Here is a 23,311-nt window from a genome sequence, read left to right as displayed (position 1 = left end):
TATCTTGGAGGTTCTGCTGCAGTGTTTGGGGGCCAGGAAGAGAGGCTGGGGAATGTCTGTGATGAGGAACAAAAGCTACCGCAGCAAATCTCAGCAAAGGATGGAAAAAACAATGGGGCCTCTAGAAGTAGACTCAACTACTTGCTGGTACTGACTGAACCCACCTTTTTCACTTCCTTGATGTTCAGACACATTTGATCTCAGGGGCAGAGGCCTCACCTTGTCCATGGGCCTGGCACACAGCAGGTGCTGAGCAAGGCCAGAATGAGAGCACTGCAGGGTGGCAGGGAGCACCTGATCAATGCTGGTGGCCCCTGTGCTGTCCTAGCAGATCGTGTGAGGTCTAGCACTCTTGTGTATTTCAGAGGGCAGGAGTCATGCAGGGAATGCCTAGTCAACGTCACTGTCAAGGGCCTGGGAACTAGGGCTGCATGCAGGACAGAGCAGCGTGGTGACCTAGAAGGCAGAAGGGAGCGCTCTGCTGATTGCATAGCACTGTCCACTTCTACTATGTGCTGTGTGCTTACGATGTGACAAAGATTTCCTGCTGATTCATTTCAGCAGGAAATCCAAAACTTCTCACAGATCCATCTGTGCTCTTAAGACAATCCTGCTAGAAAGGCTGGATAAGTGGGACTGCATTAAACTGCAGAGCTTTTGTAGGGCAAAGGACATAGCTAGTAAACTAATCAGGAAGCCTACAGAGTGGGAGAAGATCTTCACCAACCAAACAACGGACAAAGGCCTCATATCTAAAATATATCAACAACTCAAAAAATTGAATCACTCCAAAACTAACCTCCAAAGTAACAACCATCCCATTAAAAAAATGGGCCAAAGACTTAAAGAGAGTCTTCTCTGAAGAAGAAACAAAAATGGCCTATAGACACATGAAGAAATGCTCAACATCTCTGGTCATAAAAGAAATGCAAATCAAAACAACTCTAAGATTCCACCTCACTCCAGCTAGAATGGCCAGGATCAGGAAAACGAATGACAACAGATGCTGGAGGGGATGTGGCCAGGAGGGATCACTACTACACTGTTGGTGGGAGTGCAAACTCGTTCAACCACTATGGAAAGCAGTGTGGCAGTGCCTCAAAAGGCTAAACATAGAACTCCCCTATGACCCAGCAATTCCACTACTTGGCATTTACCCAACCACCCAGAAACAAGGACATACTAAACCCACTAGCACAACAATGTTCATTGCAGCACTATTCACCATAGCAAAGACATGGAACCAACCTAGATGTCCCTCAGTTGATGAGTGGATCAACAAGTTGTGGTATTTGTACACAATGGAATTCTATGCTGCTGTCAGAAAGAATGACATCGCCCCATTTGTTAGGAAATGGAAAGACTTAGAAAAAATCATATTAAGTGAAGTAAGCCAGACTCAAAGGAACTTAGGCTCAATGGTTTCCCTCATTTGTCATAATCAGTAGAAACCTTGGGCTCTACTAGCAGAGATTTGCAATAGAGCAAAATCTTGATACATAAGGACATATAACGTGAAGCTAATTGAAAGGACCTCCAGGATATTGAAACAAAAGCCATATAATGAATGATTGTTGTCCTTAATGTACTATGTTGTCTCTCATCTCCTTTGCTGTCCCTTGGTTATCTCATATTGGTATAGTATCTCACTTTGTTATCTGATATATTGAATTTATTTGTATTTGGATATTTGAAATTTGATAGGGAAGGGGGGAAAACCAAGACGGGTGGGGGGTGTGGGGGGGGAGGGAAACGGGTACCAAGACATGTGAAAGGGTATCAATGTATGTGAATTAATGCACCTTCTATCTGGCAAATATCATGTAACCCTTTAACTAATTACAATAAAAAAAAAAGACAATCCTGCTGTAGCAAAGTCTATGCAGAGTCCAATTAGTAAGAAACCCCTCCCTCTCTCTTTCATCACCTTTCATCTTAGCAGTTTTCTCATCTCTGAACACTTTGACATGTCTTCTAAAACAATTCTTGTTAGAGCTGAGGAGTGGAGGCTCACACTTGTAATCCTAACTACTCAGGAAGCTGAGATCTGAAGATTACAGTTCAAAGTTAGCCTTGGCAGGAAAGTCCATGAGACTCATCTCTAATTAACGACCAAAAGGTCAGAAGGGGAGGTTGGGCACATGTAGGAGACGGTCAGCCTTGAGCAAAAAAAGCTAAGCGACAGTGCCCAGATAGAACCCAATACCAGCACAAGGAGAGAGAAGAAAGAATCCTGTTAGGGTGGAAGGGCCAGAACCCATAGGCTCCTAAGCTGCTTCCTACTTCCTTCGGTACACTTCTGTATACCTTCCTTCTTGGTTGTAAGTTCTCACTAGTCTATGCTGTGCTTAGAGCTGAAGTGAGCTCAGTCTCTCTGTCTCTGTCTCTGTCTCTGTGTCTCTCTGCCTCTCCCTCCCTCCACTCCACTCCACTCCACAAAGTTTAACTGCTATGTCTCCATATGCTTCATGAAGATTTTGAAGATTTCCCATGCTTTCTACAAGTGTTACCAAATGACTTTCTGTAACAGAATAGTATCTTCTCTTCAAAAAAGGAAGTTCAGGATTGCCTAGGATTCTATAATGCCCATCATACTAAATATCACATCCATTTTAAGTTGGTTCTTTTTTTCCATATATATTTTTATTGTAATTAATAGAAGGGTTACATTATATTCACCAGATAGAAGGTGCATTACTTCACATACATTGATACCCTTTCTCATGTCTTGGTCCCCATTTACCTCCACTCACCCCCACCCCTCATCTTGTTTTCCTTCCTTTTCCGATTTCAAATAACCAAATACACATATATCGAATATATCAGATAACAAGGTAAAATACTGTAACAATATGAGATAACTGGTTCTTTAAGAGTAATTTCTGTAGAACTGATCTTTGGAAAGAAAGGCTTTATAAACGACAGTCTTAGAATATTCATACTCCAGATCTGCCAGATATAGGCTGACCTGGGCAAATCTCAATATGCTGGCTTCTTATCTGCAAACTAGAATAAATCTTTGGTAAAACAGAATTAAATCCAAATGTGAATGTGTATGTCATAACTAAATTGTGAGCCAAAACGTCTTCAAAGATACCCTTAGTATGCTAGCTCCACCTGAGTATACTTACCTACTTTCCAAACTTTCTAAAGTAGGACACAATACTCAGACCTTCTATGTGATTCAATTTAAAATACCACTTTGATGCATGGCAATGTTCTTAAGTAAGCAACACACATGCGATGCTCTCATAGCAGGTTTCTGATAGGGAAGTAAATAAGACTCAAAAGCTGAGGCATGCTCAAGGACTTAACTTTGCTGAGCTATCAGATAACAAAGGCATTTTAGAAGGCAGGTAGCTCTAGTAACAGATCTGGGAAAGTGAAGGGCCAGATGCCACTGGCTTGTAATCCTAGCTGCTCAGGAGGCTGAGATCTGAGGGTCATAGTTCAAAGCCAGCCTACGTAGGCTAGGCAGACTCTCAGTTTTAATTAACCACTAAAATGCTAGAGATTAAGGCGTGGCTCCAAGTGGCAGAGTGCTAGCCTTGAGTGAAAAAACTAAAGGAAAGCACCTAGGCCCTGGGCTGAAATCTCAGTATTAGCACCAAAGAGAAAGATGGAGGAAGGAAGGAAAGAAGGAAGGAAGGAAGAAAGAAGGAAGGAAGGAAGGAAGGAACAAGGAAGAAAGGAAGAAAGGAAGGAAGGAAGGAAGGAAGGAAGGAAGGAAGGAAGGAAGAAAGAAAGAAAGAAAGAAAGAAAGAAAGAAAGAAAGAAAGAAAGAAAGAAAGAAGCAAGTGGGAGGGTCGGGAGTTTGGCCTAGTAGTAGAGTGCTTGCCTAGCATCCACCAAGACCCGGGTTCGATTCCTCAGTACCACATACATAGAAAAAACTGGAAGTGGTGCTGTGGCTCAAGTGGTAAAGCACTAGCCTTGAGAAAAGCCCAAGGACAGTCCTCAGGCCCTGAGCTCAAGCCCTACAACTGGCATAAAGAGAGAAAGAGAGCACACGTGCACGCACACACAAGGCAGAGAAAGAGACAGAGAAAGGAAAGTAAAAACGCCATCTCCCCTATTTCCTTTCCTTAATAAAGCCTTCCAAAACACAAAACACAGGCTGGGTAGAGACAGCTCTGTATGGGTCTCTCCAGATTTCTCAAGATAACCACTTGACAAAAGCAAGAAACATTTAAATGGGATAGAAAAGCATAATGAGCTAGTGGCTTCCTCAAGTTCTTGATGGGATCAAGAATTCTGTGACAGAAAGAAACCAAGCCGTCCCTGAGGGCTCGTGCATGCACAGGCATCTAGGAAGGATGAACGCCTGCCATGTTCTGGTTGGACGCACTCACTGGCACTGGTGGTCTTGTCCCTCCTGTCCCTGGCACAGAAATGTGTTGGGCCAGAAGACAACCATGAGTTATTACCATCTGCTAACAATGAGTGCATTTGGGGACTGGCCAGAGAACTCACTCCCCAGCACTGACAGGGGGCCTCAATGCCGTGAAGGAGGCAATACATCAAGTAGAAGGCTGTTACAGTTTAAACAAAGCACTGTGATCTTACTAGTAGGAAGACTTACTGAGAGTACTGTCTGAAGAAAAGGTATCAGGACGCTCTCCTGAAGAGGCAGCATTCTCAATGGAAGTGCTAGAGAGGGGTTCTAGGACACGAGTCTCTGAACTTCACACAAAGTCTTGGTATCTATAGGAACTAATTTCAGAACACTCCACAAACACGAAAATCTATGGCTGCTCAAGTTCCTTAGATAAAATGGTGTAGCAATCTGCATAGACTATGTACATCTTTCTGTGGTAAATGAAACTATCTCATGTTAGCTAATTTAATGTCACTGCCATGTGAAAAAACATTATACTGTATTATTTAGGGGATGATGATGAAGGAAAACAATTCTGTCCGTGTTCTGAACTGCACAAATTATTTTCTAATAACCTAAAGCCATCTGAATATGTGCCTATGGGACCCACAGATACAGAGGCCAGGTGTAGCTGCAGGAAGAACAAGGGCAAGATCTATCTAAGAATATGAGCTACAGCTCTAGTTTCTATGACATGTTGCTACACTGCCTTTACTCATCACCACAGAAGGAAACTACCCAAGACTCAATCACGTTATCAACATTTATCTAACACCACCTGAGCGCTGGGACACAGCTGTTAACAGAATAACACTAATTTGAAGGGCTGACATGTACCAGCAGGGTGCTGGGAAAAATTAGTATGTTCTCAGTGACACCTGTAATGAAAATGAGAATGACAACGAGGACAATGATATAGAGTGGTTCAAAGGGCTCCACCTAAATGAGGAGACTGTCCACGGAAACACTGCCAGGACACGTCATCCAGGGGAGATTGGGAGCCGTGGGGCACATCAGGAAGAAGCTGTGGACTCAAGTTGTTCCTGGGGTGAAAGCCACTGGAGTGTCTCTGGATGGTAAGCTCTTGGGAAAGACTGTGAGAACAGAAGAAAAAGAGCAGTCCCACGGAATACTCAGCCAGGGCCAGGCCCTGATCATGTGCTGGTGTGGGAAGAAGAACCATGCAGGGCCCTTGGTCAGGTGCACAGATGCCCCTCAGGGAGAAAAGGAGGTGAGGAGTGCTGGCTATGAGGAACTTACAACTGCTGTCATAATCATCCATGTTCAGAGCACCCCTGCTTTGGGGACAGGGGAGAGAGCAACCCACTAGGTACAGGCTAAGCCTTTGTCCTACCCAGGTAGTAGAGCAGCTAACACATGTATGGCAGATATATCATGGAAAACAGGGATTAAGAGCAGGCTCTGGGTTCGAGTTATTATGATTTGCCACAGGAACCTGGAAACTAATTTTTGTGCCTCAGTGCCTTCACTTAGAAAACGGGCATCATGTCACTGGAACCCACAGAACTGCTATGACTGCTAAGAGGTAACAGCTTTGAAGATCAGAATAAAAGGCTGGTCTACTAACTATTGAGCAGGTGACTGGGAGATGGATATCCTCAATAAATGCACATATCCTCAATAAATGATGGTTCAACTTTAAAACGGAACCCAATTAGAAGTCAAGGAGCATCTGGAGCCAGGATGATCTGGAAATTTTTCAGCTTATGATGGGTTTATCAAAATGTAATCCTAATGAGGGTCAAGGAGTATCTGAATACTTACAGGGTTTTCTCCAAGATACAACCAGCCAACAAACAAACCATGGTGCAGCATTTTCAGGACAGATGGCTAGTCTCCAGAGTCTCACCACATTGAAAAAAACTCTAGAAGGCTACAGAACGGAATAGCAAATACTCTGAGGCAGAGCTTGGAAAAGACAAGGAGGAAGTCCAGAGGAGGGAGGAGACAGAGGAGAGCCAGAAGAATTCAGCAAATGAAGAAACCCAACTGAGCATGTGAGTGGGCCAGGGGTACAATTCCATTGACAGGCAAGAGGGTCAGGGACTGATATGGAAGGTGCAATAGCTCCCACCCCCAACAGTATCTAGGTGTACCAAGAGTAGTCAGTGTCAGCAGACATTCTCACAGTGCCTTGTGACCCTAAGCCATGGGAGCCTCCTGGGAGGGAGGAAGGAACTAAGCCCTTGTCACTCTTGGCAAGGTCAATCCATAGTCAGCTCACTTTTTTCCTACCCTGACCTGATCCTTCCTGGATATCCTTAGCTACGATCCAGTATGACAAGAAAACGACAGGAGTAAAACTTTGTTTTTTGTTTTAGTTATTCTGTGCTACTGGGGCTTGAACTCAGGGTCTAGGAACTACCCCTTAGCTTGTTTGCTCAAGGTTGGCAGGCTACCACTTGAGCCACAGCTCTACTGGCATTTTGCTAGTTACCTGGAGATGATACCAGTCTCTGAGATATTTCCTGCCCAGGCTAACTTTTAATTGCGATCCTCAGATCTTTAGCCTCTTCAGTAGCTAGAATTGCAGGCATGGATCAGGTGCTTGGCTGACAGGATTTTTGAACAGGCCATCTGGTACAAGCATACCACATCCCAGGCATGGGCAACTGGATAAGGTGGGCACAGGAATTTTACTGTGAAACTGCTCCTCATCTGGGTTCTGACAACCTACCTTCGTTCCTCTTCACACAACTGGCAGAGATATGTATGACTAGGAAAGGGCAACTATGGAATCATTCTTCTTTGAATCAAGGTTTGCTGTCTTTCACCTGTGTGGGCTGAATCTGGATGTGGGTAACAAGTGGCCCCTAAGCCCAGTGTCGGGTACCTACCGTGAGGGGCTCCCCCTGAAGGGCCTGCAGGATGAAGTTGCTGACCACCCGCCCATCATTCATGTGCATACGAGGCCCAAAGGTGTTGAAGATCCTTGCCACTCGCACTTCCACGCCTTCCTGAAACACAGGGAAAAGAGGAGGTGAGGGGCATCTCCCTTTCCAGCCTGAAGGTTGTGGAGGTGTAGAAAACAGACCAAAAATGGTCTGCTTTTCATTCTAGGTCAGAGCTACAGAAAAGATCGCCAAAGCTGTCCCAGATCTCACTCCCCAAAGGCACCAATGTCCTCATGTAGGTAAGCGAGGCTGTGTGACAGTCTGAGAGTGCAAGGGGAAATTTAGGTATGAAACTCGTTTCCCAAGGCAGCATTTTCCAAACAGCAGCATGCTCTGAATACTGTATCACTTTTTTCATGTAATACATTCTGCAGCTTTGTCACTCAATATAGATCCAAATGTCAAAATGTACTGGATAGCTGACAAGAAAAAGAAAACAAACTGAATTACTTTATATTAGAAAAAGAAGGATCTGAACATTCTAAATAGGTACCTTGGGTCTATATCCTAAATTTCTGTCCAGTGAAGAATAAACACAGGTAAGTCCTTATCACAAGTGGATGGCTAAGGGCCTGGACAGATACACATCGATATTGCTGTTTATTTTCATCTCTATGTTTGCTGTCTTTTTAAGTTTACAGTAATAGACAGACATTACTTTTGTAATCTGGCAAAGTGTACTTTCAATGTGTTTGTTAAAGCCTTCCCAAGCAATCTGGCTCAACTGTAAATGTTACCGGCTGCTTTGCTATGGATCAAGTTCAGTGCTGTTATCACAAAGCCCGGGTCAGTGGGCTTTCACAGTGTGCTGCTAGTGTTAGATCCCCTATACTACGATGCGCATGGCTGGGAGTCTGTGAGCAGGGGGGATTAGGTGTGACCAGGTGAGGCTTGCTTCTCCCAGTTCCTTTCAGCACCGCTGCCCTCAATCCAAGCCTACCTCCACTCGTGTTAGTCACAGTCGCAGGTCCAGTACTTACCTTTAGGGGTATTAAGAGTGTGCTTAGCACAGGGCCAGTGGTGGTAATGGAAAATAGCTGCTATTGTTATCCTTGTCAATTAAAACCATTCTTTTAGTTGCTAATTCTACCACTGCAGATCTGCATGGGGGAACCAACAGACCCTTACCTAATGAGGCTGGAATTTTTCCACTGACAGCAAGTTAGAGGGAAGTGTTGCACAGTCCTGGGGGCTCATGTGAGCCCTTAAAAGGCTGGAGTCCCCCAGCTTCCACCTCTGTACACAGCAGCCTCATCTATCTCTCTAGGGAGTTGATTCCTGTGCTGGGATTTGCAAGGGTTTGGAAGTCCTGGAGCTAGCACACAGTTAATTTCTACCAACCAGAGTGATATTTATCAATGCTAACTCTAGGAATATCTGATTGATTATAATTTCAGATGAGCTACTGAGATTCTTAGTACCGTTCTTAGGAGTTTCTAAGGCTAGGAATAAAGCAACCCTTTTCTCCACTGGACTAGTTAGAATACCCAATCATCAAACCTGTAGTTTTGCTACCTGCAGTTTCAAGTAATCTGGGGTCTGGAAACATTAAATGAAAAATTATAAAAACAAACTTCTAAGTTTTAACCTGAATAACATGGTAATATCTCTCATGATCCTACTGGGTTCTGTCTAGGATACAAGCCGTGCGTCCATCCAGGGAATCCATGCTGGATAAGCTACCCACTCATTTGTTACCTAGTAGTGGTCTTGTTGTCAGGTTAACTGTGTAGGCAGCTGTGTGTGTGTGTATGTGCACGCGTGTACTCACGCAAGCACATGTGCATGCACACAGGAAACCTTTATTCTACTTAATAATGTTCCCAGACCCCGAAGTGATTAAGACAACTAAGATATGCCCCCCAAAAAGTCTCAGAATACCTCCTTTAAGTGTAATGATGAAAAAGAAAAGAAGACATAAGAAAATAAATTCATATGCCGAGGACACTGAAATCTATAGTAAGAACAATCTACCCACAAAATACTGGAGGGCTGGGGTGGATAACAGAGCAGAAGTGTGCTAGCTTTACTGTCACTTTATGGACTGTAAAAGGTATAGCTATGGTCAGTGTATGATAAGTTACCAGTAAAGACAAAATTATTAAGCAACGAGGTACAGTCTATTTGTAGTCTCTTGCACTGGGGGTCTTGGAATGCATACTTCTGGATAACAAGGGCTTATTTACAACAGCGGGAAAGAGGAGTGGAGGTACTTCTCAATGAAATGGTACTCAAATGTACACTTGCATTTAACCACTGAGACCAGGAAAGAATCAGAAGTGGATGTAGATGGCTTTCTTCTAAGAAAACCACAGCAAATTTAGGAAAGCTCAATGTGCTCTGCCAAGTATGCAACCAATCAAGTGCTTTTATGCCTTAGACTTCTACTTCAGGAAATATACTCCAAAACAAGGCCTCATTAAGAGCTGAGCTCTGCGGACATTAACTGGCCAATGCACACTGGCTGGCTTGTTTTCCTTTCTCCATTTGAATCTGAAATGGGTAGACCACACAGGACAGCAAAGACAGCAAGTTAAATGGTATGTGCTCCAGCTCCCCAAGAGTCCAGTGAGCCCTTGCTAGGGCTGAAGCCACTAGATCACTACCTCTGTCCACAGCCTTATCCCTGAGTTCTCTGTCACACACTGTGAGACTGAAGGATGGTATTTTTAGGAGAGGAATACAAAGGCATAATGCCTATGTGCATCTGGTTATATAAAATAATACAAAATAAAAACTCTAAGAAATGGAAACCACTTTGTTTTTTCCTATTGCCTTGGTTTTCTTTTCTTTTTGCCTTCTTTGCTTGTTTGTCTTTGGGAGGGTAAGGGGTGGGCACAGAAATGGAAGGACAATGGAGGAACAAATGCAGCAGTGGTACACTCTAGATACTATGTTGAAATCGAAATATACAACTTGTGGGTGGGGACAGAGAGGGAAAATCTGGGAGACAGGGAAGGGTGACATTGTCCAAAAAGAAATATACCCATTACCTAACTTAGGTAACTGTAGCCCTTATATCACTTTTTTTTTTTGCCAGTCCTGGGCTTGAGCTCAGGGCCTGAGCACTGTCCTTGGACTTTCTCAAGGCTAGAGCTCTACCACTTGAGCCTCAGCACCACTTCTGGTTCGAGGAATCGAACCCGGTCTTCATGCATGCTAGGCAAGCACTTTAACCACTAGGCCAAACTCCCGGCCCCTATATATCACTTTTATAATAATAAAAATTTTACATTATGTTGAAAAAAAAGAACTGAACTCTCCTTCTTGATGCTTTCCATGTAGTAGGCTATGCTAGTCCTTAGTTGGGAAGCAGAGTATGGACATCAGGGACTCTGTGAGCAGCTCACACTGTCAAGACACAAAGCGGACCTAGTTCTGGGATACCTTTGCAACGAAATTTCATCCAGGAACACTGGACTTGTTTTGGCTTCTTTATTGTAATATAATCTACACACCAGCTCTCTGATATATATTTTTTTAAAGTATTCTGATGTTAATTAAAAAAAAAAAAGCTATATTGGAAGTGGTACTATGGTTCTAGGGGAAGGGCAGTAGCCTTGAGCTGAAGAACTCAGGGTAGTACCCAGGTCCATAGTTCAAGCCCCATGACTGACAAAAAAACAAAAACAAAAACAAAAAAACAAATCCTACACTGTCAAAGCCAGGGGCTTAGATGACTTCTGAGTCTGCTTCCTGCTGGCTAGTCCATGGTTTTAGGAATAGTTGCCCGTTTTGCAGATGCAGCTCAAAGGGTGGGCAGTCCACAAGCTCAGGGGCAACTCAAAGGGTGGGCAGTCCTCAAGCTCAGGGGCAACTCAAAGGGTGGGCAGTCCACAAGCTCAGGGGCAACTCAAAGGGTGGGCAGTCCTCAAGCTCAGGGGCAGCTCAAAGGGTGGGCAGTCCACAAGCTCAGGGGCAGCTCAAAGGGTGGGCAGTCCACAAGCTCAGGGGCAGCTCAAAGGGTGGGCAGTCCACAAGCTCAGGGGCAGCTCAAAGGGTGGGCAGTCCACAAGCTCAGGGGCAGACTCACATGCACACTACGCCCTGACAGTAGTCACTGGATGGGTCTCACATTTTAAAACCACTGAACCCACAACCATGCAAAAGTGGCATCCGAAGCCCTCTCTAGCAAGTTCACATTATTCAAAAAGGATGTTCTAACCCTTTGATCCCAACACCATCTCATTCATCATTTTTCTGTATTCAAATCTTATTTTGACTACATTAGGAATTTCATTCATTAGGAGAATTCAAAAGAGATGCCTTCAAAAGAATTTTTCTTTTTAAGTTGCTCAGCCAGGCACTGGTGGCTCATGCCTATAATCCTACCTATACAGAAAGCTTAAATCTCAGGATCATGGTTCAAAGCTACCCAAGAAAGAAAGTCCATGAGACTCTAATTTCCAAACAACCAGGAAAAAGCTGTAAGTAGAACTGTGACATGGAGAAAAAAAGCAAAGGGGTAACACCCAGGCCTTGAATTTAAGACTCAGTACTGGGGCATGAGCACATGCACGCTCGGCACAAGCACACACAGACACACAGACGCATGCACATACGCACGTGTGCACACATGTATACTTCTATTATCCTGTTTATATTATGTATTACATTTATCAGGCATGAAACACACCCATACTATTATACTTGGGTAATCCTTTCTAATTATTTTCATTTATCTCTTGATATAAATGGTAAACAGTAAAATGTTAAAGAAGTGTTTTCTAAAATTATCTCAAACCTAACAAGGTTGCAATGTAGCTACCTGTAGCGTCATCTTCCTGCTGAGAGGGACGTGCTGGTGATGGGGACAGCAACTGTGCTTTCTGTCCTCGGACTCTATGTTCTGGGACTCAGAATAGTGTCACCTTCTTTCTTTCAGTGTGGTTTCCTTCCTTACCACAGCTCACCAGAACAGCCAAGAGAGAAGAAGACAAGCCTTTCGGGTAGCCAGCCATTGGCTCCAGCTCCACCAATGAGCCAGAGAGCTGAAAACAAAGTTTCAGGTCTCCCTTTCCCTTCTGTAAAATGGGTTAACCACTTCAACAGAGTGCATGGCCCCATCTCCTGCTCCTCTGTAATATCCACTCCAGGCACACAGGGCAACCTCACGTAATACCTTCATCTAGTGGCACACTGGGCAAGCACAACATCAGAGTGCCCTGTAGGGTCTAGGCTCAGTAAACAAGACATGCACTGAAATGAAGGGAGACGTCACAGTCCCAGAAAGCAAGTCTGAGCCTAGAGAAGGCAAGACTAGACCACACCAAGAAGGCAAGCCCAGCAAGGACAACAAGAGCTCAGACCCAGCTTCACTACGAACAGGAAATCTTGAGCTACAGGATGATCAAGGTTTTTGATGTCTAATAGTCTTCAACGTCTTCACGTGGTGGGTTTTCCTCTTCTATTTTTCCTGCTTTTGTCTGTCTCTACATGTCATTATGGGTTCTTATTTGTACAGCAACAAAGCATTCTGCCTAACTGTATGGATTCCATTCTTACAGACAGAGGAAAAACATTGTTTTCCTCCCTCTTCAGCACTGATTCAGAAAAATGTGATGCTGGGGTGTGTGTAAGAGCCCCACCAAAGGCTCCTTATGAGGAGCCCAATCTTTACAACACAGGAATGGAAGTTCATATCAAGCCTTCTTTGCAGGCCTGTGAGAACTCAAGTAAAGGTCACCATGACATCCACGCAGGTCTGATTCTTGGCCCTCTCACCCCCTCCTCCTCAGGAAGCCTGTTGCTAGAACTGGATAGGATTCTGGCCACACAGGTCAGGCTCACATCATTCCTTGCCCTAATGGTCAGACAGTGGGAATGGGCCAGGGTTTGTGGAAACAGGATGCTACATTGCACCTGCCAACAAATTGAGATGCGCACACAGGCTGTCTTCATGGTGCTATCTCCAAGATTACAACAGTGGCATTGCTCACTTGTGCAGGCATGAGTTCCTGACCAGATGTGCTAACAGAGTGATATGCCATACAGTACCACTGACTACCTGACAGCCAAGAGCCTAAGTTCCGCCATCTTTTATCCAAAAAGTGGTAAGCCTGTTTTCCATAAGGCAATTTCTGAGCCCAGTTTTGTAACAGGAAATGAAGTGGGTGACATTTCCACAAGTAGGAGCCACTATGTCCCAGTGACAGGTGGGGCTGGCAGTGGCCAGGACTGTTGTATTTATTCTACCTTTGTTTCTGGATCTTCTGAGTGGGAGGACTGGTGATTCAGAGAAGAAACACAGTGCCAAAGATGGCCCTTGCTGGGTAGGACCACCTTCTGATGGGCTCTTGTCAAGAACACTTATTCACAGGCATGAGGACCAGCCTTTCACGAAGGGTTGTCTGACAGGTACATTCTGTTACATTTCCCAGGGCACTGCCCTACAGGCAGTCAAACCCAAGACAGAGCAAGCAGAATGGAAGTGCTGAGTCCTAACAGCCTCGGTGCTACTTTGTGGAGCCCAAAAGATGGTAAGAATGGCCCGGTATTCAAGGGTCACTGTGACACGCAGAGAAGACTTGGCACCTAGTCAATGCTTACTCAGTAATGGCTGGCTCCACTGTTACTAAACTGTGTAACTAGATAACTATTATGAGTGTACACTTAAGCAATATGCATAGTGAAAAAATTATCAACCAAGTTCCAATGTAAATCACTTAATAAAAATTTAAAAGTTTCAATCAACATGGCTGACCAGCTTTTACTTAAGGGATGATTCACTAAGTAAGATACAGTTGTTGAAGACAGAAACACAGAACTGTGGTGCCTCGATCTCCCTCAGGAGAACCCATTTACATGTTCTTTCCTTCACCATGCTCCCTCCGGCCACTTCCCATAAACATGGAGGATGTTCTGTGGGTTCATGAGAACATCTCCATTTTAGTTTCAAATAATCTGGGCTCAAAAAGGACAAATACACATTCTTCCTAAAAGTGATATTTTTGCTAATGAAAGGTGAGAGGTCTAAATACCTACACCAGCACACTGGAATGGTTTTGGGTTTTAATGGTTGTTATTTTTTATTTTTTGGTCATGGGGTTTTAACTCAGGGCCTGGGTGCTGTCCTTGAGCTCTTTTTCCTCAAGCCTAGCACTCGACCACTTCTGAGTCACAGCTCTACTTCCAGTGGAAGTAGAGTGGAGATAAGAGTCTCACAGGGACTTTTCTACCCAGGCTGGCTTTAAAGCACGATCTTCAGATCTCAGCCTCCTCAGCTAGGATCACAAATGTGAGCCACCAGCACCCGGCCACAGTGGCTTATTTTATGGACCATTTATGTTAGTATGTCACCAAGAAAGTGTATTATACCCATAACCTGGACATGTTGAATTAAAGCCCCTTTGTATAATTACTTAAATAAATAAATAAGTGAAGACAGCCCCTCCCTGACGACAATAAGGCAAGCCTGGGTGACTTGACCTTATGCCACTGCCTGTAGTTCGAGGCAGGTCTGACTGACTGCACAGAGCAGTTAAAGGCTGGGGGTCTTGCCTCACTTGCTGGGTGGCTCTGCCCTTTCTCAGTGTCCCCAGCTAACCTGGAGGTTGGACCTGTTTGGGACAGCATTGCACGCCCACATTTATTTCCTTGTGTCCATCATCAATGCAGGGTATATCTGAGTAGACTCTGGCAGAAGAACAGGACACACTGGCTGAGAAAATACAGGCAAGGGCCCTATTCCAGTGAGGCAGGGTAGACAAAAGCCAGAGATTAGAATAAGGCCATGCCATGTTTCCAGATCACACAGTGACAGAACCAGTTATGGGAAACTTGGCCTCTTGTTCTGTGTGCAACTTTTGGTACAGCACATGGATGCTAAAATACTCATGGCAGAAGCATCCAACACACTGGTAAATAATAAAGCATGTAAATAATATGAATAAGAAATAGTAACTAACACAAGTCCCTTAAGAGGTTCACATTAGGTAGTAAAAAAAATTCCCTTTTAGTCTAGAGTAAATTCCATCAATAAACTCCATAGAGTCACATCTGCAATCCTAGCTTTTCAGAAGACTGAGATCTGAGAGTCACAGTTCAGAGCTAGCCCAGGAAGAAAAGTCCTCATGAGCCTCTTATCTCTAATTATCACTTACAAGTTGGAAGTGGGGCTGTGGCTCAAAGTGGTATGCTAGCTCTGAGCAAGAGTTCAGAGACGGCGCCCAGGCCCTGAGTTCAAGCCTACAACCACAGGGGAAAGAAAGGCCAGAAATGTATATGTGGCTTAAAGTGGTAGAGCTCTAGCCTAGAGCACAAAAGCTCAGAGACACTGTGTAAGCACAGAGCTTTGGCTCCAGTACCAGAGCATGCACACATACACACAGACCCACACACACACACTGTACATAACAGCTTACAGTACTGAAACGTAAGAAAGTTTCTTAAGGAAACCCTTTTAAGCCATTTTCAATGTAAGGAAATGGGGAAAGCTGTTGATCACACCATTCACATCCACTAGTAGGCAACCAGGCTTCCCCCAAACCACCTAGGCACAACTAGCCATGGTATGCAATTCTTTGTCATGTTTCCTGTCTGACCAAGGAGGGCTCTTTATAGCTAATGAATAAGCCCAAAGCATGGCTGAATACCTGCTTCATGTAGGCATAGCACATGGTCTCTGCGACACGTTTGCCCTCATCGTAGCAGGCCCGGGGTCCAATGGGATTCACGTGGCCCCAATAATCCTCAGATTGAGGGTGGACTTCAGGATCTACAGTAAGAGGAAAAAGGAAAAAAGAGAAAGAAACTTTCATCATTCCTCCTCCCCCCACCCCAAGTTTATAGGCACTAGCAACAATGGGTATTTATGAAGCAAAACAGGACTCTGACCTGATATAGATATTTAAAACTGGAGAGGAATATCAAAGAGGAAACTCAGTATTCTATGCCGCATTACCTCATGTTCTAGTAGGATACTATGTTCTACTACTGATATCTAATAGGATACTGGCTTACAGGAAAAAGCAAAAAGGATCAAAGCCTCTGAATGCCTTCGCTTGCTTTCACAAGTTGTCATTAACTTATAGGCTGTTGGACAAATTATGTGAAGAAATGCATGGCTTACTTTTGTTCTTATAAAAGGTGCAATTAGAGAAAAGCCATGTGTTTACAGAACAAGTTTAAAATATAACATCTATGTAGAACAGAATGGTTTTTACATTACCAGAACAAATCTGAGCACAAATGTGGCAGTAAAGAAGAGGAAAGCAGTACCCACAGATAAGCAGAATTCCCAGTTCCTATTTTCCATACTTTACAATCTATTAGGGTATTGGGCTATTTAACGAACCCAGGTAACAGATTCTGTTTTTCTGAAGCACTAGTATATTTCTAGAATGTTCATCTAAGGTACTGATAACTTTATACTCACTTTAAGTATAACCAAAATATAAAATGTACAGGCTTTGCCAAGAAATTCAGAAAAAAAAGACACATGGACTGTTATGAATTCACATTGTGCTGATTTGTGTCTGGTCTGACTCCAGGTTCATCATGATAATGGGCCCCTAGCATGTGCTCCTGAGTCATTACAGCCTTCTGGAGACAGCAGTAGCTATGCAGCCCAACTTGGCACAGTGAGACCTCTGCCATTGTGGCTTAAGATTCTCTTAGGAAGAGGCGCAGTTTTCAATGCATTATGGGAGAAGAGGCAAAGACAATGTAAGAGAGTTGCACAGGGCCGGGAGTTTGGCCTAGTGGTAGAGTGCTTGCCTAGCATGCATGAAGACCCGGGTTTGATTCCTCAGTACCCCACATACATAGCAAAAAGCCAGAAGTGGTGCTGAGGCTCAAGTGGTAGAGCTCTAGCCTTGAGAAAGTCCAAGGACAGTGTCAGGCCCTGAGCTCAAGCCCAGGACTGGCAAAAAAAAAAAAGAGAGAGTTGCACAGATAACCGATCCTAGACCTTTGTTTAGCAAAGTCTGACATGGGCTCAATGAGCGAGATCCTAAATAGCACAAGACAAACTTCGACAGAGGGTAAGAAAAAGCTGGGTGTACACATTCAGCTCTCAGCTGGCACTGTCTACACTTCCCAGGGGAAATCATTTTGTATTACAAAAGTAGAAGTCTAGTTGGGCATGGTGGCTCATGCCTGTAATCCTAGCTACTCAGGAGGCTGAGATCTGAGATCAAGGTTCAAAGCCAGCTTAGGCACAAAAGGACCAGCGACACTTTATCTCCAACTAACCTCTAGAAAACAGGAAATGGGGCTTGGCTCAAGGGTAAGGCGGTAGTCTTGAGCTGAAGAGCTCAGGGACAGCGTCCCCACCCCACCCCCAAAAGAAGTAGAAGTCCAGTAAAAAGTGGTTTGCAAGGCAAGTTTGGTGGTGTATGCCTACCATCACAGAACAAGCAGGCTGCGGGAAGAGAATCATGAGTAGATAATGGACAGAGAGATACTGGATATATTTCTCATCCACGTTTTATGAAGCTAATGGACTAAACAATGGCTCCACAAAGGATTCACAATCGTTTGTGTAGGGCAATGGGTGAATTCTAAAAATTATACTCTTAAATTCATTTAAGAACCCTAAAGGAAGTCTTATTCAATGAGTACACAATAACTTAGAAGAGTGAGAAGGAAGGGAAAAGATGTTCCTATGACTTTTGGGCAGAGAACACAGGTGGAAGATGCCTGCTCTGCCCTATAACTGGCTGGGACTTCAAAATAGGATTATATACACTCAAGGGATGGCAAAAAAGACAACTGCATTTGTGGAATTTCCCTGTTGCTATGTCTTCCTATGTATTTGGTGTTCTCACATTTTTAAATGTGTCTATTCTGATTTTACTCTTCTACTTCCTCATTCTTTTTGCTAAGAACAATAATGTGAAATAGAGAAAATATACCAGGCAGGTACCTCAAGTCTGTAATCTTAGTTACTTAAAAGGCTGAGATCTGAGGATTGCACTTAGAAGCCAGTGCCAGGCAGTAAACTCTGTGAAAGTCTTATTGTTAGTTAATCAGCAAAACACCAGAAGTGAAGCTGTGGCTTAAATAGCAGAATATCAACCTTGAGTGGAAAAAGCAAAGCACAAGTGTTATTAGGCCCTGACTCCAAGCCTCAGTACTGGCACAAGAAAGAAAAAAAGAAAGAAGAGATGTGGTTGGGAGAGGGGGTAGTGAGGGAGGGAAAAGAAGAGAGAGTGAAAGGACAGATAGGACAGAGAGGAAGGGAGGGAGGGAAAATACAAAAGGAAACTATATTGCGCTAAGGACTGGCTCCCATTGCAACAACTAAACAATTCTCCCAAACCTTGTACCTGGTTGGTTTAGGACTGAGTAAGAACCAAGGTAGATTGAAAATACAGTTCACTTTCCCATTCCTGTCACAAATTCTCAAGTGAGGGGTGGTCTGCAAAGGATGACAGAAGGAGGTTCTGGAGTTTACTGAATTCCCTACTTATAGCTTTCCCAGGAATGTACAACGTATGAGATAGGCAATCAGCACATACCTGTTGTCAGAAAGCTCTAAGGGCCACATAAGCAGCAAGTACTGTTCTTGGTAAAGAATACTGTAGGCCAACCAGATAGGCAAAAACACTATAGCAAATGTCGTTTCTGGGGAACTTTGAAAGCAGGCTAGGAAAATCACTTCTATGGAACCAGAAACAGTGCCTTTCTTGGTCTAGGTAGAGAATACAGTAAGGTAAAAGAGGCTGTACCACCTGGAGGAAGAACTATGTGAGTTTGGAGGAGGGTCAGGCAGCCACCACATACACCCTGAGCTTTGGTCCCTATTGCACCTAACTGCAGGCAAGCAGACTGATGGGCTAACAGAGCACCCCAATCTTCAACAGGAGCCCCACTTACCTCCATATACCTCTGATGTGGAGGCCAAGAGCAGTCGGGCACCTACACGCTTTGCCAGCCCTGCAGAAGGTAGATAAACACATGATCAGAGAAACTGCTGAGTTCTGTGAACAAAGTTCGTTTTGTGGCCAATTTGAGCAATGTTTTAATATTAATGGTAGCTGGTGATAGCTATCATATTATCTGATCAGTGCCACCAGCTTTAGACCAAAACAAAAAGCCCATATAAATGGGTCATCTCAAGAGCAGAGTGCGGTTGGATACTAAACTGTCAGCAGCAGAGCCAGATCAACTGGTCTGTTAAGATAATGATTCAGGAAAGTGCATAAAATCTCCTTTATCACATATTTTAATTTTTAAAAAAAATTTATTGTAAAGGTGATGTACAGAGGGGTTGCAGTTACATGAGTCGGGTAATGAGTACATTTTCTTTTGAACAGTGTCACCCCCTCCCTCATTCTCCCCCAATCTTTCTCCTCCCAGTTCCCTTCCCCTCAAAGGTCTCTAGTTCATTTTCAACATAGTATTTAGTGGGTTCTACTGCTGAATCGGTTCACCTTTTGTCCCACTGTTTCTGTGCTTCCCCTTCCTATCCCCAAATTAGATAAATGTATATACAAAACAGAGGATACAGAAATCAAAAACAGAAGGGAATAAATCAAATAAAATAGAAAGAAAAGAACTACAAACAGTATAGAAAAAAAAACTCTTACTTCCATTTCTTGGAGTTAATTTCTATAAGCATGATTTTATATGATCTTATGCACAAAGCTACTGAGCCCTTGTGATCCTCTCCTATGAATATTTTCTTTGTTCTCACTGTGTGACTGTTTAGACTGCTGTTTAATTAATCATGTCCAGGTGCAATTATTTGTCTTTTACTATCCATTGGGTTTACTTGTAGATTTACAGGCACATTCTAGTTATTACAAATGAGGGAAATCGTGCAGCCTGTTTCTTTGGGTCCATCTTACTTTGCTAAGTATAGTTTCTTCCAAGTCTTTGCATTTCCTTATGAATGTTTGCCCCGCTTTCTGAATTTACTTAAATAGGCAGAAGGCCCTTCTTCCCATACTTTCCAAAATGGCCTACTGGCTGCACTCAGAAGGCCCTGGGATCTTCTGCCTCTGTCTGAGTAACTCTGAATACAACAGCTTTGAGCTGCCCTCCAACTTCCCCATGCACAACACTTTTCCCAAATCAACTCCTGCACTTCTCCACCCTCCCAAACCTCTTTCCTGAACCTGAGTGCACCCCAGATGACCACTATTTGTGTGGCTTGACCACACAAATAGTGAAACTTTCTCACATTCCCAAAGGATAGAAGGTCATTGGAAGACTTAAATATGCTGCTCCCCAACCTTCTCCCATTGCCACACCCCACTACACTAGAGGCTCTGTGAGACTCTGCTTAGCATTCAGCCCTGCTGGAAGGAAAAAACCCAGCTGTATCTGTCACTGTCACTGTCACCAAAGGGCAGCTATGGTGGAGGAAGCAAGGAATCAAGCTGAAGAGTGGGCATGTGGGAAAGAACTCAAGTATGAGTGACCACCTGGGCAGGGAAGCAAGGAGTCTGAAACATCCTAGCTAGGATGAGAGAGGAGTTGCTAAAAGGGTGCTGAAGAAAGGGAATTCCCAGGATACCATCACAGGTATCACTCGCTTCATTCTACAAAAGTCAGACTGACCCCAGGATTCACTTGAGTTGTAGAAGATGGTAGGGTTGGTACCATTAAAGGTGGCCATGTATGTATATTGATAAACAGCTTGCCTTAGATTGCAGCTGTGGTTATGTGTACTTGTTAACATTAAAATTAGAAATATGCTTAAATTTGTCGTAGTTTTGTTTAGTAACAAAGCCTCTTGGGTATTTGCAGAGTGCAAGAAAAGAAACAGTTTGAAAGTTTTCAAGTGCATACTTTATTGAATAGCATAAACTCTGATGTTGTCCCAATCTCTCGTGCCCAGTATAATCTTGGTATATATGTTACCCACCCATCTGTCACTCAGTAGCTATCCTAATGACTGAAAGACAAGGTTCCACAGTGCTAGTGTTAGAGTAACCCTTATTTTACAATATCCCCAAGCCCAAAGTAGTGATACTGGCAATTTAGCTAAGTCAAACAAAAGATCATGGAATAGTGATTCAACTTAAGAAAGAAAAATAGGCTAAGTTTGTGAAGCTCCCTCTAGAAATAAGCTTCATATGGGAAACTGTTAAGAAATATATGCCAGTTTTGCTACTGAACCGCAAGCTGCAGAAGAAACAGCCATGTGCATGGTAAGTGTCAGCGAGGAAGGAAAAGGCATCATATTATACTGGTACAATCTGAGGCCTGAGGATAATATGCCCCTGTATATCAGGGTAAATTATTCTGCCTGTGTTTGGAACTGCTTAAAACACTTTGCAGTAAGAGTAGCAACGTAAGATGAGATCTGAGGATGAAGGTTTGAAGCCAGTTTCAGCAGGAAAATATATGAAACTCATCTCTAATTAACTAGCAAAAAAAAAAAGAAGTAGAGCTGTGGATCATGTGGTAAGTTCCGGTTTTTAGTGAAAAGTCAAGGGAAAGTACAGGGGCTTGAGTTAAAGCCTCAATACCAACTAAGCAATGAAAGAAAATCACACTTACCCAACATATTTAATGTCCCGATCGTATTGGTTTTTAGGGTCTTGATGGGATTGTACATGTAGTTTGGAGGGGAGGCTGGAGACGCCAGATGGTATATTTGATCGACTAAAGGAGACAGAAAGGAAACATTACATTCAAGAAAAAAAAAAAGGCAGAAAATAATTCTGAACTCTAAAGGACTACACTGCAAAATAAAAGTGTTAGTATATATACCAATGAAATGCTAGTTGTGAACATATTGCTCTTTATAGAAACTTACATTTGCAATTAAAAGAACTTTAAACAGAAATAGAAAGGCTAATTATCTGGAAAGAACACATGGTGAACCAGTAATTGGAGTCTGTTTTCCTGTACCTAGTCAATGTGATCATGGAGATGATGGTTTTCTGATGTATCTCTCCCAGACAAACCATTCGTGTGAGAAGGAACGTTTGATTTTTTTTTTAGACGTAGAATTAAATATGAACATCTAAAGTCAATGTTTTCAGCTAATGGAGAAAATCAGGAAAGAAAAAACACAGACCTATGGGAAACCATAGCCTTTTCTCATATAGGGAAACCAGACCCCAAAGTGATGGGTAAGGTAAAGCTGTGGATGACAGAACAACTCTGCCCAGCTTCCCTCCTCCACAGGCACTGGCTTTAACATTACCACCTGCACCTGAGCTCCCCAGTTCAGATATGGCCTGTACATAGCACAGGCCCTCAGAGATCACCTTTTCCCTACATAATGACAGATAAACATATCCAAGAATGCCTGTGTCATGCCATTCCACTCCAGCTACAAGGGAAAGAAAATTCACCAGTGTTCATGGTAGAGCTGAAGACTAAGGGATCAGAAAGAGACTTCAAAATGAATCCTCTTGTTCATCCTGGGCAAGTGCCTACAGAAAGCTCTGCTTGGCCCTCCCAATTCTCCAATGGCTCCTGTCCTCCCCCCTTTTCCCAGTTATGGGAATATTAGAGCTAAGGAGGAGGTTGTTGAACCACAGAGTCAATCTGGAGATAATCAATCCCTGTACTGTAACCGCGGGTTCAGTGCCAAAGCCTGGTTCTCTAGGGCAACATTGAGGGGTAAAACCCTTAAGAAAGAGGGCCTAGTGGAAGGTCATTACAGGTACTATATTACATGCCCAACACTCTGATGAAGATGATGCAACTCTTTATGTATCTTTTAAAAAGCTAAGACCAAAATACTGAGCTGATTTATGAATAGAAATCAATGTGAAAAGGAAAATATTCAAGAGAAGACACAAAGCTTCTTACAATAGTTGAGCACACCCATTTGCAAACTCTACTGAAAGTATCTGTCCAAAGAACAGCAAAATCTTATGACTTTTACCCACCTCTTCAAGTTATTCTGAGTTGACAAAATGCTAAATATAAAATGTGAACAAGGACTGGGAGTGTAGCTTAGTGTAGAGTGCTTCCCTCGCATGCATGAAGCCCTGGGTTCTATTCCTTAGAAAAAGCCAGAAGTGGTGGACTGCTAGCCTTGAGCAAAAGAAGCTCAAGGACAGTGCCTAGGTCCTGAGTTCAAGCCCCAGGACAAAATTCCTATTTT

The 23,311-nt window shown here is 43.4% G+C and overlaps 1 protein-coding gene across 2 annotated transcripts in view; it reads right to left on the bottom strand.

The window, feature by feature from the left end:
* Uxs1 (UDP-glucuronate decarboxylase 1) overlaps positions 1-23,311 on the bottom strand; it is an 81,801-nt gene that overhangs the window by 14,164 nt on the left and 44,326 nt on the right. For both annotated transcript variants that reach the window (XM_090336287.1, XM_090336286.1), the window contains 4 exons: positions 21,748-21,852; positions 19,114-19,173; positions 15,888-16,009; positions 7,237-7,356 (listed from right to left, as the gene is read on the bottom strand). In XM_090336287.1, the coding sequence (XP_090192413.1) occupies positions 7,237-7,356; positions 15,888-16,009; positions 19,114-19,173; positions 21,748-21,852 (407 nt within the window). The remainder of the gene's footprint in view (positions 1-7,236; positions 7,357-15,887; positions 16,010-19,113; positions 19,174-21,747; positions 21,853-23,311) is intronic.

Source organism: Megascapheus bottae, chromosome 7, assembly GCF_031878675.1.
Source record: "Megascapheus bottae isolate mThoBot1 chromosome 7, mThoBot2.hap1, whole genome shotgun sequence".
NCBI classification, from domain to species: Eukaryota; Metazoa; Chordata; class Mammalia; order Rodentia; family Geomyidae; genus Megascapheus; species Megascapheus bottae.
This window is presented reverse-complemented; position numbering and strand designations above follow the sequence as displayed.